This window comes from Cyprinus carpio, chromosome A21 (genome assembly GCF_018340385.1).
Source record: "Cyprinus carpio isolate SPL01 chromosome A21, ASM1834038v1, whole genome shotgun sequence".
Lineage (NCBI taxonomy): Eukaryota > Metazoa > Chordata > Actinopteri > Cypriniformes > Cyprinidae > Cyprinus > Cyprinus carpio.
In genome coordinates this window covers 9,607,420-9,625,694 of record NC_056592.1, presented here as the reverse complement: position 1 = coordinate 9,625,694, position 18,275 = coordinate 9,607,420, and the positions used below count along the sequence as shown (strand labels likewise).

Sequence of the window (18,275 nt, the reverse complement as noted above, 5' to 3'; positions counted from 1 at the left end):
CAGAGAGCCTCTCCTCCTCTCTGTCTCTGTAACAAATCTGAGAAACAGTAGTGCACTTTCCTCTCATTGATTAGAAGAAGCACAGTGCTTTGCTGCATCAGACTCATTAATGGGCTCCATTAGCTTGGTTCCCCAGGCATGGCAGTTGAGTTAGTCTGATGGTAAACACAGATGCGCTTGGTGAGGCGGGTGACAGCGCTTCTCTCTGAGGGAAGTTGCTAATAGCAGTCACACCAGGGAGTCGCTCAATCACTCTGTTCTATAGAAATCTCCACTTTTCCAGCAAATGATGACCAGAGGACACAGCAAAAATGAACCACTGGTACAATTCCCGAGATCTATATCGACGTGAATGGAGTAATAATGGATGGGAATCCCAGCAATGTGTGCTATCAAACTGCTATTCTTGTAGCCGGGTACACGAGACAGATTCGATAATTCGAAATCTTATTTCCTGTGGATTAGGGTGCTGTATCACACTGCATTCATTACAGCATTAGGGCATATAACAGGGGATGATGCCTGATAAAGGCTGAATTTCACAAGGACGATCAGGTGTACAGTCATCCGTCTTGCTGCTTCAAAGGCAGCATACAGTGATATGCTTAAGCCTGGTAATTAAGAGCCTCCTTTGAATACTCAACAGGACCGTGTTCCTCATTCTTAAGGATTAAGGCTGTGGCTCACATTGGGTCTCATTTGCTACTAACCATGCATAAAGGAGAATCAGCTAAAACCACACATATGCAACATGCATATACATAATAATATTCAGTAAATATATATATATATATATATATATATATATATATATATATGTATATATATATATATATATATATATATATAATGTATTAGAAATTTAAATGTAAATATTATAATATAAAGCATATATTTATATACACAAATACTTAAACAAGTAAAATATATGCATGTATATATCTACATGTATATTTATATTTTGACCAGCACAATTTCTTTGTGTTGAAAAAGGATTTAAAAAAGAAAATGATACAAAATTATTTAATTATATTTCTTGTGTTATGTTCTTATTCTCTCTTTAATTTTCTTTTCTTTTTCTTTTTAGCCTTTTCAAGTGAAGTAGGACAGGAAGCCAAGCACAACAGATTCACTGTGGCTGGTGGGCCAGAATTTATTTCCCACCTTGATTTGGGCTAATTACTATCTGCAGCTATGAGCTCCCTTATTTCAAATAATCGGAATTCAACATTAGAACAACAGCTACATATAATTTATGTGCGTACACACCTGTTTTGAATCTCTGCGGAAATTCGCGATGTGAATGAGTCTTTCTTCTGACACACCATCCCTAATGAAATCAATATATTCTCAGTTGACATCTGATGTAGTGTAAACTAAAGTATGTAGGTGCTTTTGTATGCAATTATTAGTGAATGAGAACCATTGCATTTCTACATTCTACCATATTTTAGACACTTTTATTGATATAGAATGTTATTCTGCTTCAATTAGTATTTCTAGTTGAATTTCAGGGAGGGCCTGTGTGCTGATAACGTGGATGTGCTTGGCTTGAGCCCAGCATGTGTCTCTATCAGAGCTTTACAGAGGTGTTGGAGCAGAGCTCCAGGTCCAGATATTAGCCTCACCTCAAACCCAGCAGAGACCCCAGCTAATCACCGCCTCATTATTTCAGCACAAAAAAAGGATAAGAGACTACGTGTGTGTTCCTTCAAGATTGTGTTCGTGCGTAAGACAAGAAAACGCTAAAAGCCCGCAAAGAGATTATCTTAGTCTGGTGAGGGCTACGAATCTGACAGCATTAATCTCATTTCCCATTTGCCATGTTGCCATGCCCCAATACGTTTAACGAGGGTGGTAATGAAAAGAGGTGAACTAGACTAATTAATTACAGTTTTTTTCAATTGCTAACAAGCGTTTACCAATACTTAAAGTACTTTTTCTAATCTCTTAACACAGCAACACACCTACATCACACAATTAGCCAAATAGAAAATCTTATTTTGTTAAATAAATACAAACTCTACATTTCAAAATGCTGAATACCTTTTTCTACATTTACTAACTCTATCAAAACACAGCAAACCCAATTCAAAATCAAGTCATTCAGACAAAACATTAGAACTACCTTTCTATTCAATAGGAACATATAGACAATCATTGCACAGTGACTGTTAAAATACTAACAGTCGATGGCTTTACAAAAACTGCGTTACTTTCTTGTAAATGTTTGACATACATGTTTCAGTTCTACTTGAATAGACAATCTAAAAATCCATTATTTTTTGTAATTTTGTTACCTTCAACTGAAACCCATTTTACATTTTTAAGTGCTGAATGTGTTCATTCTTGGCAACAAAAAGTCACAATTACCCTTTACCCTTTATATTCCATGGCAGAAATAAGCTTTCATAGGTTATCCATAAAAAAGTAAACACGGTAATTGTGTGGACTTCTATTCTTGGAATTGCGAGTTTATATCTCTGCAATTCAGACTTATTGTGAGATTCACAACTGCAAGAAATAAAAAACAAACAAACAACATAAAAAATGGCAGCACAGTCCAGCACAAACATTCTTACCCCCTCCCTTACCTCTTCTTCTCCCCTATCTGATCTAACTATTCCTCTCCCTCTCCCAGGCATTATTTTTTCTCTCTCTGATTCTTTGTGTTGTTCTGCACCCACAAAACCAATTTAAAGAGGTCTTTTTTACTCTATGTTGATGTAATTGAAAGAGCATCAACACCTGACTATTCCTCCAACTGAGACTGGAATCAGCCTTTTCTAAATATTTTAGTGATCTGTTACTTAAAAATGCTTATCAGTTGTTACAATATTTTATATAGAGATATTTTTTCAATACTTTTGAGTTGCTGTTGTTGCAGAAGTAGAGGCTTTACACTATATTTAAAGTTTGGAACATTAGGTCTTCATTTCTGTCATGCTGTGTTTAAGCATTTGTAAAAAAGATAAGAAAGATCTATGATTTTGGTATGGGGTAAGCTTATTTTTAGAAACGTGCTAATTTACTGAATATTGTGTGAAAACAACAAGAATTTTGTTAAAGGTATGGTCACAACAGACTGATGTTGTGCTAATTGTGTATAGTGTTTTGAAAATGTGACTACAGATTGGACAAAAGGATGTTAGCAATTGAAAAAAAAAACTGTAAATTAGCTTCCTTATCCGTGCATCTCTCCAAGTCCACTTATCACTGCTCTGATTGCTTCCAACGTTCTGGTTCTCAGTCAGGCAAATGCCAGATATTGTTCATTTTGTTTCAATTTGCCTGACCTTGTTCAATTTCCTTATTGTGTAATTCCATTTTGCTGTGGGCTGCAGAGAGGTCATTTAGGCCTGGAACAGCCCGGAAAATATTCACCTGCGGGCAGGCGGGACATAGACAGGAGCAGAATGTTTAGTTTGCATGGGCCTCACTGCCTGAGCCGGAGGGAAATTAGAAAAGAATGAATGAAATTTTTTACCCTTTTGGAACTTTTTTATTTTATAATTCCCCAAAAACCTTTCACAACCTTTAAAGTCTTTTTCCCCACATATACAGTGTTTTAAAATGCAAGCATTCTAGCCTATCTTATACCTGCTGTTGTAGAAAAAGCTGTGCAGAAGGAGCAGTTTGTCCTTTGGTAAAATTGCACATATCCTGTGCCTATAGACATTACATAAAGAGATTAAAATTTTATGGTCAGTTTATGAATAAATGCATAGTATTTTTTACAAGATACTATTTTTATTTTATTTTATTTATTTATTTATTTATTTATTTATTTATTTATTTATTTATTTATTTATTTATTTATTATAATTTTTTTATTTTTTTATTTATTTTTTTTTTTTTGATTTGTAATGTGTGTTTTTTTATTTTGAATGTATTTTTTTGATTGGTAAGGGTAAAAGTTCAGTGCTCTGTATGAGCTTGTTTCCATCATAGTAAGACTGGTGAGATGGTGTTTCTCTGAAATATCTTTTTTAAAGGTCACCTTTGTTCAGGAGCTGATTTGACACCCCTCGTTTAATCAGTTAACTGTGGCTTATTCAGGTTTATTTCTATATAACTGTCTCTCACTTTTCATCTTTTCTCTCTCTCAATTAATTTTATTTAAATTATTCACTGCTTTTGAACGTTACTGTCATGTACATGTCAGGGTTTTGGTACTGTAAATTAGTTGTACTATTTTTGCTATAGGTGTCTTATGAAGTGCTGATGAATCTTAAGTGTAAAAGTGTTCCTGTTGCTCTAGCAGTACCAAGGTCATAGCAATGTTCAGAAAGAAACAGATAAGATGTAAGTCGCTTCAAATGGATAAATGTACATTTTAAAGTCTGTTTAATTGGTAGTGCATATTGTAAATCTGCAATAAAATCTGGCAACAAACAAAAGCTTAAATCACCCCAGAATATGATCTTTGAGGTGCTCTTCCCCCTTTTTCTGTCTTTGTTACTGTGAGCCAAATGTTTCTGTCAAAAGATATGAAAAATGTTACAGACTGATTTGCTTTCAGTGAATGACTATTAACTTCCTGTCCAAATATTGACATTTCCTGTCTTGTTCTAGGGCAAGTTTACTGTCTTTAGCTTGTTTTCTTTTTATTGGATTGTAAACACTGATATCAACCATGTCCACAGACACAGTGTAGGGAAAAAGCCAGTTTTAGTGGAAAGCCCAGTCTGAACCTCTTTTAAATGCTAGGCTTGACATTTTACTCCTCTGATATCATTCTTCCTTTGACGTGCACGGATGTCTCATCATAGCTCGGTAAGATCTAAGGCTCCAGCACCTGTTGGGAATGAGTATTGCCCTTTCTTGTAAAGTACACCCGGCTCACTGGCAGGTAATGGTTCAGAGCTTGAATGGCAGGAATCTCTGTAATCTAACCGATGTCACATATGCAGCTGCGGGGGAGAGCCTGGAAGATTGTGCCGGGTCTGGCACACTGGGAGACCGGCCAGTCCTCATTGGTATTGGCAAGTGCTCAAGAGCCTGTCTGTCAGTCTTAGACAGGAGGTCGAGATGAGACCTCCTTCCCCTCCTTTCCGTTCAGTTAGACTATTCACACTCTGTCTGCCATCAGGCTGGAGATCTTTATATAGGCTTTCTTTTTAATGCATTTTAATGTACTCATAAGTCATGTCAGTCCTTAACATCCTGACATTAACATTGCAGTAAAACACACCCATTAAAGATGAACTTTTAGAAGAATGTGGTAGCTTTCTAGCAGATTATTTCCCAAGGATTGGGTGAAATTGCAAATTTCCTTGCTTTCAGTTCATACGTTGGAAGTTGAATCGGAATGACAAAAAAAACGTAATGAACAGCAATCCAAAGTAATTCAAAGAAATCCAAAGAAAGTCATGCTACTATGTCTATTTGCTCATTTACATATTTTAATTATTTTAATTCAGTTACAATGTTTTTTGTCAACTGATAAGGTATAGTTTTCAAAATAAATTGATTTTGTCAAAAAAATTAACAGCATTTTTTTGCATACAATGTCCATATCACATTGCTAATAAAATCATATGGTTTATATTTCTATTAAATATTTTCAGATTAATAACATTTAAATATATTGTATTATTAAATATCATTTTAAATATCATTTTAAAACACAACTCTTAAACGAGTTTCTTTGATTTTCAGTAGTTTTTTTTTAATTTACCTCTTTAAATTCAAATTACATAAAATCAAGAATTGAATTGCATTCACTGAATCAGTTCTGACAGCACAGTTAAATATTAAAAAGCAGTACAGCAGTCGATAATTAACACTAGAGCATTTCTATGAATTTAATTTGATTAATTATCCCGTCTTCCTCTCCCCTTACCTCCATTTATTCCCCCCTCTCTCTCCAGGTCTTTTGCGAACTACTTAACACACTGTTTGCTAATATGGCCTTTTATAGCAATTAAATGTCGATTTGGTGGTGTTGGAGTAATTGTCACCCCAGGCTATCTGTGCTGGTTTGGAACAAATGTGTGTGTGTATGTTTGTGTCTGTGTAATGTATCATAAATAATTCCTCTCACACACGGGGTTTATAAGCTGCTCAAGGGGTGAAAAGACTGCAGGTGTTGAATCTGAGTCAATGTTTAGTGCTGTCTCACTTTGTCTGTCTTCCTACTGTAATGCATGTGTAGTTCTCATAGTTCAGCTTTAGGGATGCCAAAAAAGCTCACTATTGACTATTGACCAGCGAGACCCCTACTGCAGGATTAAATCAATCCTGATATACTGAGATATTATTGCATTTCATCTCTGGTTGCATTCTGGTTAGTCATTCATGTTATTCTGTGTAACATGATATTTCTTTAATGTCTGCCCACATGATGCCATAATGTATCAATCAGAATAAAGTATATACAACACTTCAGTTGACAGGTATGCAAGTAATGAAAAACAATAGATTTATATATATATATATATATATATATATATATATAATTTATATTGCATTTATACAACATTTCAATTAATTAATTAGCATTTACACACAATGTTGTTGGTTCCATTGCCTAGTTTTACTCTTACAACGGAAATGGTTACATTTAGGTTACATCAGGGTCATTGCGCATCTTTGAGCAACACTCAGTTGTTGTGTTCCATGTGCTGAATTATTCATTGTTTTTGAACAAATGATTTGAGTGAATTATTCAGTGACTTGTTCATGAAGGCATAACTTTGTTTAGTTCCTGAATGAATCTGTGTTTTTGAACATATCGGTTGAATGAATGATTCAATGACTCCCTCATAAAGTTGGTCACTTGCAGTAATTCATTACGGAACGAATTAGCATTTGTGAACAAATTAGAAAAATTATTGAAATGACTCACTCAAAGTTGATTGTTTACAGTATTTTAAATCAGTTGAATAATTCAAATGACTCATAATGATAGTCACTTGTCGCCACCTACTGGCAATACAATGCAGAAAGAGTCACTGTAAAATGCCAACTTGTAACTACTGAGGACTGGAATTTACTGTTTTATAGTTTTACATATAGACCAATAAATTACACTGTGATAGTTTCTTGTTGCTCTTGTTGCACTCTGTGGTCTTCTAGTATGAAAATAATTAAAATTTGAATAGATTCATTTAGTGATAATGACACACTGACTGTACATTTATCCCGTACATACTGGCTTCTCTCTTTCCCTCCACTATCAGATATTCCTTCACTGTTCTCAGAGGACAACACAGAGGATAAAACGATTACGCTTTAACAATTCTTTGATGTAATTCAGCCGGGTCAATATAGATCACTGACATCGGCAAGGGGAGTTCAGGCCAGTTGAATGCAGCCTGTACACAGGAGAAAAACACAGCACTCGCTCCGACAACTGTCACGAAATGTGATTTGTGACGAATACCGGAATCATCCGAGCGTGTGCATCCCTCACTTTTATAATGTCAGAGAATCAGGGGAATTTACTCATGTTATTTTGGAGAACTGCCACAGGGTTGACGGACTGTCAGGATTTCGACAGATCTCCTCTATCTGATATTACAATCCATCTCCCTCCGTCCTTCACTTCCTGCCTCTCCAGCCTTCTCGCGAGCACTCACACTCCTATCACATTGGTAAATACCACTTTAATTGATACTCAGGTTGTTTTAGAATTAATGAGCTGGCACCCATGTGCTGGTGTGAAGGGAGAGAACATCTCTCTTTAAATTGCTTTGCAGTCTTTATTGCTCTTCAGAAATCATATTAGCCAAACCAATCTCATTTAAATCTTCCATTCCCTAATTAACCCTCAACGCCTTCTCATGCTGCTTACAGCTGCACTTTTTGTAGATGAACTAGTAGAGGTTTGTGTCTCTGTGTTCAGTATATTGGATTTTTTTATTTTGATCAATCAGTTAAACTGAGAACAAAATCTTCTTCATTATGTAAATGGCAAGTATTACATGAACAGATCAGATAGGACACAAAGGGGTGAATTGACTAAACAGCCTTTTCTGCATAAAAATTTCAGAGCAAACACCTGCGTCTTATTCATTAACCACCCGCAGTCCAGTTTAACCAGACACAGTCTGCACTGGTTTACTGCTGCTTAAGTATGTAAATTAAGCCATTGGGTGAATTCCAATTGCCATTTTAGCACTCTTGAAGGGAAGGGGACATTTTTCTAAAAGGGCTGTCTGGTGGCCAAATTAGTCCATTTCCGGTTATGATAGAACAGCTTTTGTCTGCCTGAATGGAGAAAGGCTCACCAAGGCTGCGTTCTTATGATTAAAAATATGGTAAAAACAGTAATATTGTGGAATATTATTACAATTTAAAATATCTGTTTTCTATTTTAATATGTTTTAAAATGTAATTTATTTATTATAAAGCTGAATTTCCAGCAGCCATTACTTCAGTGTCAGATTATACTTCAGAAATCATTCTAAAATGCTGATTTGGTGCTCAAGAAACTTATCTTATTATCAATATTAAAAACAGTTGTTCTGCTTAATGTTTTTGTGGAAACTGTTACATTTTTTATGAGACTGAATTTGAAATGTCAAAAAAAAAAGGGATAAAATTTCACAACAAGTGACATTCATGCAAAAATAATTTAAGATAGTTCAGTTAATGTGCAATGAAGAGTAGAATATCTGCTGAAGCATCTATTTAAATGGCTATTGGCTCTCTTATTTGTAAGGTAGGACTTCAGTCCTTCTATCAAAAATATGATTGGCTGTTTCAGCAGTAATGTGCAATTCATAGTGAATTTTAATGAATTCCAACCAAAGTGAAGCAAGTCTTTTCATAGAAGCAGTGTTTTATCTTTCAACCCAAGACATAACTCTTTTGAATTTGAAACAAACAAACAAACAAACTAAAAGTCCATTAATAACATTGCTTTTATAAATGCATATGTGTGTTTCTGTATTTAACCCTCTGGTGCTCTTCTGTCACATTTGACCGATTTTTTTTTTTTTTTTTTTTTTTTTTTTTTGAGATTGAAATCAGATCAAACACAAAAGTATTAAGCTCTGATAAAACATTTTTATTCATTTTTGTTCATTTTTATAGAATTTTCATGTTTTGTGTAATAAAATGCTTTCTCTGTATTCAGGTTTGACTGTAGTGATAATAATTCAAAAACTGATGCTTCAAATCAACATTTTTAGACCAAAATGTAAACCTTTACAAAAGTTGTCTTTGAGAATGTCTAAATATATATGCAAACCCACAACCTAATAAAAATAAGTATTTATGTCTAAAAACAATTAGAGATTTTACTCCCACCAGATGGCACTAATCTGGCTTCAAAAAATGGGATTTTAAAGGCATTTGACTCTATTTTAACATGAAATACTGCATTCATTGAAAAGTAATATCAAAAAATAATATGACTATATACATATATATTATATATATATATATATATATATATATATATATATATATATATATATATATATATATATATTCCAATGGGCAGTAATTCATCATAATTATTGCATAAATATTAATTAGAGCCATGAAATTATCTCAAAATACTAAATAAAAAATATTATTGAACAAAAATATATTACATTGATTTTACTGGGGTGAAAAAAAAGTGGTTCGGTTCAGGTGTCCGGTAACTTTTGACCGTGAAGATCACAAGTGTGACTCCCAAATGAGGAGCACCAGAGGGTTAAGAATGTGTTGCAGCTGTAGGCAAGTAGATATGACCCAAACGCCATATGATGTTTAGAATAAACCTACAGTGATAAAACCGCTTCACAGTATACGCAACCCGAATGATTCAGGATCACCAGGCCATTTATAAATGTTCAGTTACAAATGATATGTTAGCAGCTGGAATATATGAAAAGCTACTGATAATATTGAAGGTACATGTGCTTCAGACTCTCGCACTAGTACCTAATGTGTTCAAGGTAGCATTCAGTTATGTGCAGTATTCAACACTACAAACAGACTGCAAAGTAAATGTTTCAGAAGTTGTGTATATTTCTAAAAGTAGTCACTGTCAGTTGAGGCAAAGAGTGACCATTAAATTTCAAGCTAAAAACATGAAATAATTTTTTTGTAAGGTTTTTTTTTTTTTTTTTTTTTTTTTTTTTTTAATACGTGGTAATTAGATATTCTTGATTGGTAGAAAAAAAACAAGTCACATTTTTAAAAAGAATCACATGACTGCAAGCTGACTTTAAAGTGTCCTTTAAAAGGAATAAAAGGAAAGTCAGTGGTGTAACTTTTTCTTTTTAGATTTATTTATTTAAAAAAAAAATTTCCTGAGGGGATTTGAGTTTATTTATTTTATTTAGTTTATTCAAACTATTCTCCAAGTGCATTCTTAGCATTTTTCTATGCAGCCAATTTAGTTGCCACCAGTGGAGCTTTTATAGCACATGGTATGCAGTCCTGAATTGTGTATGGGTTAGTATATTATTGCAGCACTTTGGCTTTATGTGCCATTAGTTAGTTTATTCTAGATACAAATGTGGAGAAAAAAGGAAGAAAAAACAAAACAAAACAAAGCAAAACAAGATATGAAAAGAGAAAAAAAACAATCGTCAGGACTGTTTCTAATTGCATTTTGTCTGGGTCTTAGCGATAACATCAATTCCATTATTTTCTGCATTTGAATTGCACTGCAGCCCGTCTTCATCATCCTGTCCTTGATTGGCTGAATGCAGGTATTGGATGTTTAGAACAGTGTGGAACCTGGTCAAGGATACATTGTGCATTTCATTACCACTGTAAACAATAGGGGTTGTTCACCCAAACATGTTTTTTTTATTTTTTATTTTATTTTTTTATCTCTCATGTCGTTTCAAACTTGTATGACCATTTTTTTGGAATACGAAAAAAGATATTTAAAAAAATATCCTGACTAGTCTCTTAAGTATAATAAATGATCACTAAGCTTTCTTCAAAATGACTAAACAGCACCATATACTGTAAGTATCATAAAAGTGGTCTATACACCTTGTCTTCTGAATTCATATAATAGCTTTGTATAAAATGAAGAACAAAAAATGTTTACAAAAGTTTACATTTTGCAGTGTCTGATTTATAAATAGAATGTTGAAGTTGGATCTTTTCGGTAATTTGGTTGATTTGGTTCACAATGATTCATTCATGATTTAGACTGATCTGGTTCTGTAATTCTACTCAGTCCCATAGCAGTGGTTAACAGTTCATTGGAGGTGAAGATTATCAGTGAATATCACATTACATTTCAATCTTTAGTCAAACAAAGCTATCAGATTACGTCAGAAGATTTTGAATAGCTCACAATTTGTATGGACTGCCATTATGATACTTATATATGATATTTCCAGTTCCCATTTATTGTAATTGCAGGTGACAAACAAATGATTCATTGGTGATTTCACCTTGTAAACAAATGATTCATTGGTGATTTCACCTTGTGTTCCATGAGAGTGAATAAATGATGACAGAAATTTTTTAAAGTAGTTATTCATGTATCTGTGTTAATCAATTTAATAGACTTGAAAAAATATTCCATACAGAGAGCTTTTGTAACACACACACAGTTATGATTATATGTGAAGAAAGCAGAACACAATGGCCTCAAAATAATTCTTAAAATCATTTTGAGGTTATACAAGCACATCCATACCCTACAATGTATTACATGAGCTGTTTGGTAGTCTCTCCTTCTCTGTATAATGCATGAGGCAAACAACTGCAATCTGTTCAAGAACAAGAAGCACTTTTTATTAATCATCCAGTATCCAAGAGTGTCTTGCAACATGCAAATGCAAATATGTGTTAAATATTTTTTAATATTTTTAATATAAAATATTTTTAAGTATTATGATTATCTTTTCAGTATCATTTCTTTACTTAATTTAAAAAATAAGTAAATATATACTGTGTGGTCATTTTGATTTTTGCAACAGGGTCAAGTTGAAGGATGGTGTGGCATTTCTGGGAGCGAGGGCCAGCAACCCGGTTCAGTGGACGGTTAGTCAAGACGTCAGGAGCGAGGGACACAGAGTGGTCACCCTACACTGTCGTAGGAAGGAAGCCAACTTTGGGAAAAGGTCAGTATCTGTTCAATCTGTCCATTCTATCAACGCTTTTATTAACAAAGAGGAATTCTGGATTTAAAGACTGTTGGTATCAAAGGCTTTAACACAGAAGGCTGCTAGTTACTTGAATGACCTAGAAGTTCAAAGTTTATGATCGAAGCTAAAGGCAAAAACACTATAAAAAGTTTTTTTCTCACTTGCTCACAATTATGTTCTCTTTGTAAAGTTTTGGCCAACAAAGATCTAAAAGCATGCACATATACAGTGACCTGCACCATACAGCCCTTTGGCCTTTAGCCCTCAAATATACAGTAAGCATCTCTGCCTAATGACTATTCTTCTAAACTCTTCTGCTCGTTTCATATACAGTACAGGCCCTCTGGTACTGACAGAGTACTACACCATATTATGAAGTGCTGGGAAGCTACTTGACTTAATTTCTCAGAAGCGCTGGAGTACTTCAAATCATTTCAAACATGCAACTTTTCCATAACAAACTACCTTTGCTTTATCACTACTTTAAGCTACCACTAGCTTTGTAGTTACTTTTTGTTGCATTTTTTTGCTATTTGTATTCATGTGATTCATTTGAGTCCCCTGTTCATTTCTACTGAAATGCTGCTACACCTATTACATTGTTATGTAAATTAGGGTGATTCATTAGTTGTATTTATTGTCAATTTATCTGCTTAAAGGGACAGTTCACCCACAAATGAAAATTCTGTAATCAATTACTCACTCTCATGTTGTTCCAAACCCACAGGATTTTTGTTCATCTTTGTAAGCAACACATTATGTGATGAACAGATTTAATTTAGATTTGTATTCACATGTAAACACTGATTAACACCAATGGGGTGTTTTTTGTTTATCAAGCAAATACAATTCAGCTTCTGCTGACCATATTTGATGTATTCTATGCATGTATAGATCAATGTTTTTATGTGAATAAAAGCCTAAATTAAATCTGTTCATCATGTAAAGTGATCACATCTCTTCAGAAGATCTGAATGAAAAGAAAATCAGTTCATATGGATTTGTTTTACAACCTTCATGCAAGTTTTGGTATAATGGACTTTCAATGGAGGAACAGAAATCTCTCAAGTTTCATAAAAAAATATGAATTACAGAATTTTTTGGGTAAATTAGCACTTTAGGTTTAATGCCTTGCTGTCACTTTAATTGAGATGGAAAAATAATTTAATATATAATAGAATAGATTTATATTTATTCTTTCCCAGTGCTGATAGACCATTGTGTGTTTCTGTTATGTAAAATCTGTAGTTTTTTTTATTTCAGCCATCTTTTTTTTTCCTTTTGAAATGGTGTTAGATTGCATATTTTGGCTGAAAATTATTATATTATACTCACTCTGCATTTCTTCCCTCAGAGAGATTAGAAAGTCATTGACAGCTGTGCTCTCAGCCTTTATAGGTCCTTCACCTTTTCCAGCACCTCTCTTTGGTGCCATTTGCATATGCAAATTAATCTCACAAACACACCCCATTCCAACCCCTAATTTAAAAAAAGAAACACTGTTTTCAGTGCCCAAATGTGACAGGGATATAAAACATCTATGTTATTTAAGTCTGATTTAAGTCTGAATCGTCTCTTGCTTTGCTTTTTCCTATCAGGCTGCAAATACATTACTTTCAAATGTGTCAGTTCTTATAATGGTCACACAATGTGGGGTGGTAAGCGGTATCGACAGAGCCCTGAGCTTTCATGCACTCATTTCCAGCCTAAAGAGAAAAATGATGAACATTAACAGAATTTTCTTTCCTCGCCTGTAGAGTTTTCTATAAATCATATTCCAATAACGTACAGTTATTCGATTATGCTCGCTCATTGAAATTCCTATTCCACCTAATGTGTGGGTGTTTCAAGAAGATATTCTTGTTACTCTGACATGCTTTACCTAATTGTAATTTTTGTCCCAGGCAACTGAAAAAATTACATTTTGGGTTTACAGGGGCTTTTAAAGTTTTATGATTCATGCACGAGGGAGCTGTAGTTTACAACTGCTTCAAAAGCACTTACTGAAATCCTTTCAACCACTGGAAATCTGAAGAAACATCCACCAAAATTGGAATAAAACTTACTTCTCGGCAGAAAAACAGTCAGAATATTTCTTCAAAACTGACACCTTTTCTTAAGAGCCTATAGGTAAAGTTATACTCCCTGGGTTTCAAACCCTTACAAAAGTTACTGGCTGACAAATCTTAGAAAACTTACTGGTTTACTTGAGAGTATGGGAGGTGAGGATGCTTTCCCGATGGATGTTTCTCATTTATTCTTTAATTTAAGAGGTCAGGAGAGGATGGTGTGAGAGATGCTAGCTCCAGTCCACAGGGGGCAGATCGGTAATGAGTTATTATACATCCTCTTTGATTTCTCATGCACTCCACTATATCACTAATGAGGGTTTACACTTTGTACCTTTTTACACTCTGAAAAAGGTTGATTTTTATCATTTTTCTACATAATAATGTGTGCCTGAACTAACATTTCCTCTACAAAGTTGTGAAGAAAGTAGCTCAGTTCCAAAACCAAGTGAACTGTCTTGCTGTCTACTATATAAGCAGCAACCATGTAAGATGGCTTTCTAACTGAAATTTAACCTTACAAGTGACTGATTTGAAATGCTCCCCATAGCCAGGAATGCAGTAAAACACAAAATCACAATGCTTGTGTGAAGCACATAAGAAACACAATTTACTGATTGTTTATGTTAACATTTTGCTAAGCCAATACTGTGAAAACTTCTATAGCACAACTGCCGAGGAAAAAAAACTGCTAAAACCAGCTGGTTAGCTGGTTTAAACTAGACATGGCTGGTTTAAGCCGGTTAAGCTGGTCACCCAACCTGGCCAAGCTGGTGTTCAGCTGGTTTTGTGGTCAGAACCCCTCTAAAACCAGCAGACTAGAAACCAGCCTATTATTATATATTGGGTACAATAATCCATTTGGGTAATATTAAGTAAAATAATTTATATACATTTTGAAAATTAACATTTTTGATTTTCATTTCATAGGGTCTATAAAATGTTGTTTTGGCAGCTCACTGCTACAGTTTGGAACAGAGTATGTTAATGTTTTCACATTTGAAATAAATTAAAGGTGTTTTACATTTATTCATTTAGCAGATGCTTTTATTCAAAGCGACTTACAAATGAGGAACATCAATATTAGTTTTGGGTTGACACCAAATACGTTTTTCAGAACCGCAGTTTAAAATGACTTCAATGTTCTACAGTTTAATTAGAATTGAAAGTTCTTGTTATGATTTAGCCCATTTGTAAGAATTTACAATTAGTCACTATGTAGGTGATAATTGAAGCAGTGGTAAACCAGTATTTTGGGCTGCTTAATTAAAGCACTGCAGGACAGATGGTAGAATTAGCCATTTTGCATTTGAACACTTGCAGTGTTGGGCATGACAAACTACCAAAGCCTCTGATGACTCATATGAGAGCAATTATACTGGAGCGTGTCTCAGATAAAGATGTGAAGTTGATAGTCGTCTGAAGCTGAAAATGATTAAGAAGAATGCAGAAGAAAGAAATTGTGTCAGTTTCTTCAGGGAATATTACTAGTCCTCAAGATGTCTGTGTCAGGCAAAGCAGCACTGCAGTATTGAATGTGTACATTGTCAAATCAAAGCAGAGAAGCTACAGATCTGAGCTGTTATGGCTGCACTTTGTGTATCCTTGCTTACTTTAACCTTCATATTCTGTTGATGATCTGCATGCTTTGTTTTGTTTTTATGTTTGGGGTGCCAGAGACCCTAGTGCTGTGTATGTACTGTATGTATAAGCAATTTCAGGGCAGTTGTGACCTAATGGTTAGAGATTCTGACTTGTAGCCCAAAGGTCGCAGGTTTGAGTCTCGGTACCGGCAGGGATTGTAGATGAGGGGAGTGAATTACCAGTGCTCAAGCACTGAACAAGAATGTTCTTCAGACTTAAGCAAAACCCAGTAGATAGTTGCTATTATAGATACCTGTAGATACATAAATATTGAGACAACAAATAAATAAAAAATAATTTGGCTGATCTCTCTACCTCGTTAGTATGATCTGAATTGTTTTGGGAACTCTTCAGGAGGTAAGGCTGGGAGAGCTCTAGTTTAACACCATCTTGACCAAGCTTAAACTAGCTAGGTCCAAAAACCAGCTCGTTTAACCAGTTTGTATGTTTAATTTTTTGTTCTGTGTCTTACTACTTATGCCGGGTTTCCACCGAAATTACCCAGAACAATTGTACCAGGAACTGTTTTCCCTAGGAACTATTTTCCCCCCAGCACTTGTTGCTTTCTGCGTTTCCACCGCAGTCTAAAAGACCGTGAAGATTAGGCAAAAAGTCTTGTGACGTAGGTCTGCGCACATATTTCAATACAAAGTACGCAAATTTCGGACTTGCATCCTCGTAGTTCAGACTTTGCTAGTTTTTGTCGTTAGTGTATGTAGTGTGGTCTGGAGTGGGCGGGTCGGGTAATTTTGGGTAATTCTGCAAACAGCAGCGTACTTGATAACATCTGTCAGCTCGCCTTGGCTAGTGCAATTTTCCTCACTATACAGTATATTTACAATAAGACGAAATAATAATAGCCGCAGAAATGTACTTAGTTCAGGGAAATGTGTATATATATATATATATAGCCTACATTACAATGAAACTAAATTTTACTATATATCAGTTGCCTCTTTTTATTTTAATTTTAACATATAGATAAATTGAATAAAGGCCTAAGATTGTTAGATTTACCCAAAACAAACTGTATTTTATATTTAACCACTAAAGAGACATCAGAGCCAGTGATTTCAGAAGGACTAGCCTAGTTGAGACTGCTCTAGGCGGATACATGAGCACTGAGCGCCGCTGAACGTCTCCAACATCGGTAAAACACATTTTTAAAAAGGCGCTCTCTTTATAAATAAACCGCAGATTTGAGTTTTAAACAACTACATTCTCACCTGAAATACTTTTAAAACTACATTTCATGACACAATAACAGTTATATTTTGAAAATTATCCAAATAAATGGTGGTTCAAATCACAATGCTGTGTGAACTCAACCAATCATCATGCTCAGCGCCCAAGTCCTGCCCTCGAAAGTTCCGGACCTTTGAAAAAGTACTACCTCGCGAGCAGGGACTTTCCGAGGGGCATTTTTTTTACCCAGAACTTTATTTAGATCCTGTTTCCTGCATTGGAAACACACCGAGTACCAGCCCAAAGTCCCTAGTTCCTGGGTAAAGTTCCAGCGGTTGAAACACGGCTTTACACATCTGTCTCTCCACTCAGTAGGAAATTTTTCTTTTTCATATTCCTCTCAAACGGTGTGTGAAATGAGTGTATCAGTGACTCCTGGAACAAGCAGATGTGCCAATGAATTCCTCATGCAGAATCCACAGCCTTGCCATATTTAGGAAGTAACAAGCTCTACTCACCCTAGTAGAACAATATGGCAAAACTCAACCAAATGTCTTTATAAAAGGTTCTCTTTGCCAGAACTTTTTTTGTTTCTTAACCCAAAGAACTCTGTTTTTGGTGCAGAAGTTCAGTTCACTGCCTCATGTTTCTATGGGTAAAGAGGCTGTAATTGGGCCTTGAGTGCCATGTCTGGCCGCATTGCTCGCTGTTTTGTGCTGGTATTGATTTAGCAGTAGGAATGCCACTTATCGAGGTGCTTGAAGCAGCACAGCAAGCCGTCTAATCCTGGGGTTGGGACTCTGCTCAATGGGCCAGGCTATAATCCCTCATACCGTCAGTGGCGCAGAGAGCCAGGGATGATTCTCAGAATAAAAACTAACATGATACTCTTTCATCAGCTTATTTATTCTTTTCATTGGAGCGCCACAGAGGGGATTAGATTGAGCCATCTTGTCTTTTGTTTTAAATTTGTCCTTTCTTCTCTCAGCCTGCTGCTTGATCGATGCAGAGGTGGAGTCTTAGGTGAACAGACTGACGCTCCCTGCTCTCACTCTCTCTTTCTTTCCTAGTTGGATGCACTACACTCTCATCAAAACATGGTTGACAGGTCAGGCCTGTTTTAATGTCTGTTCCTGCACAACTTTAAATGATTTCTCTGTTTTTGTTTTTTTTTATAAAGGCCGTGGATAAAGGCTTTACATTATCATTCCCATTAATCTCAGAGACAGTTACTCAGCTGCCGCTTAGATACATATGAGATTATTCAAATATACACTAACATTCAAAGGTTTGGGGTTGGTAAGTTTTTTTTTTTATG

General features: G+C 35.1%; 1 protein-coding gene across 2 annotated transcripts in view; it reads left to right on the top strand.

Moving 5' to 3' along the window:
• Positions 1-18,275, top strand: part of LOC122134328 (transmembrane protein 132C-like) — a 112,076-nt gene that overhangs the window by 55,602 nt on the left and 38,199 nt on the right. For both annotated transcript variants that reach the window (XM_042778895.1, XM_042778897.1), the window contains exon 3: positions 11,892-12,035. In XM_042778895.1, the coding sequence (XP_042634829.1) occupies positions 11,892-12,035 (144 nt within the window). The remainder of the gene's footprint in view (positions 1-11,891; positions 12,036-18,275) is intronic.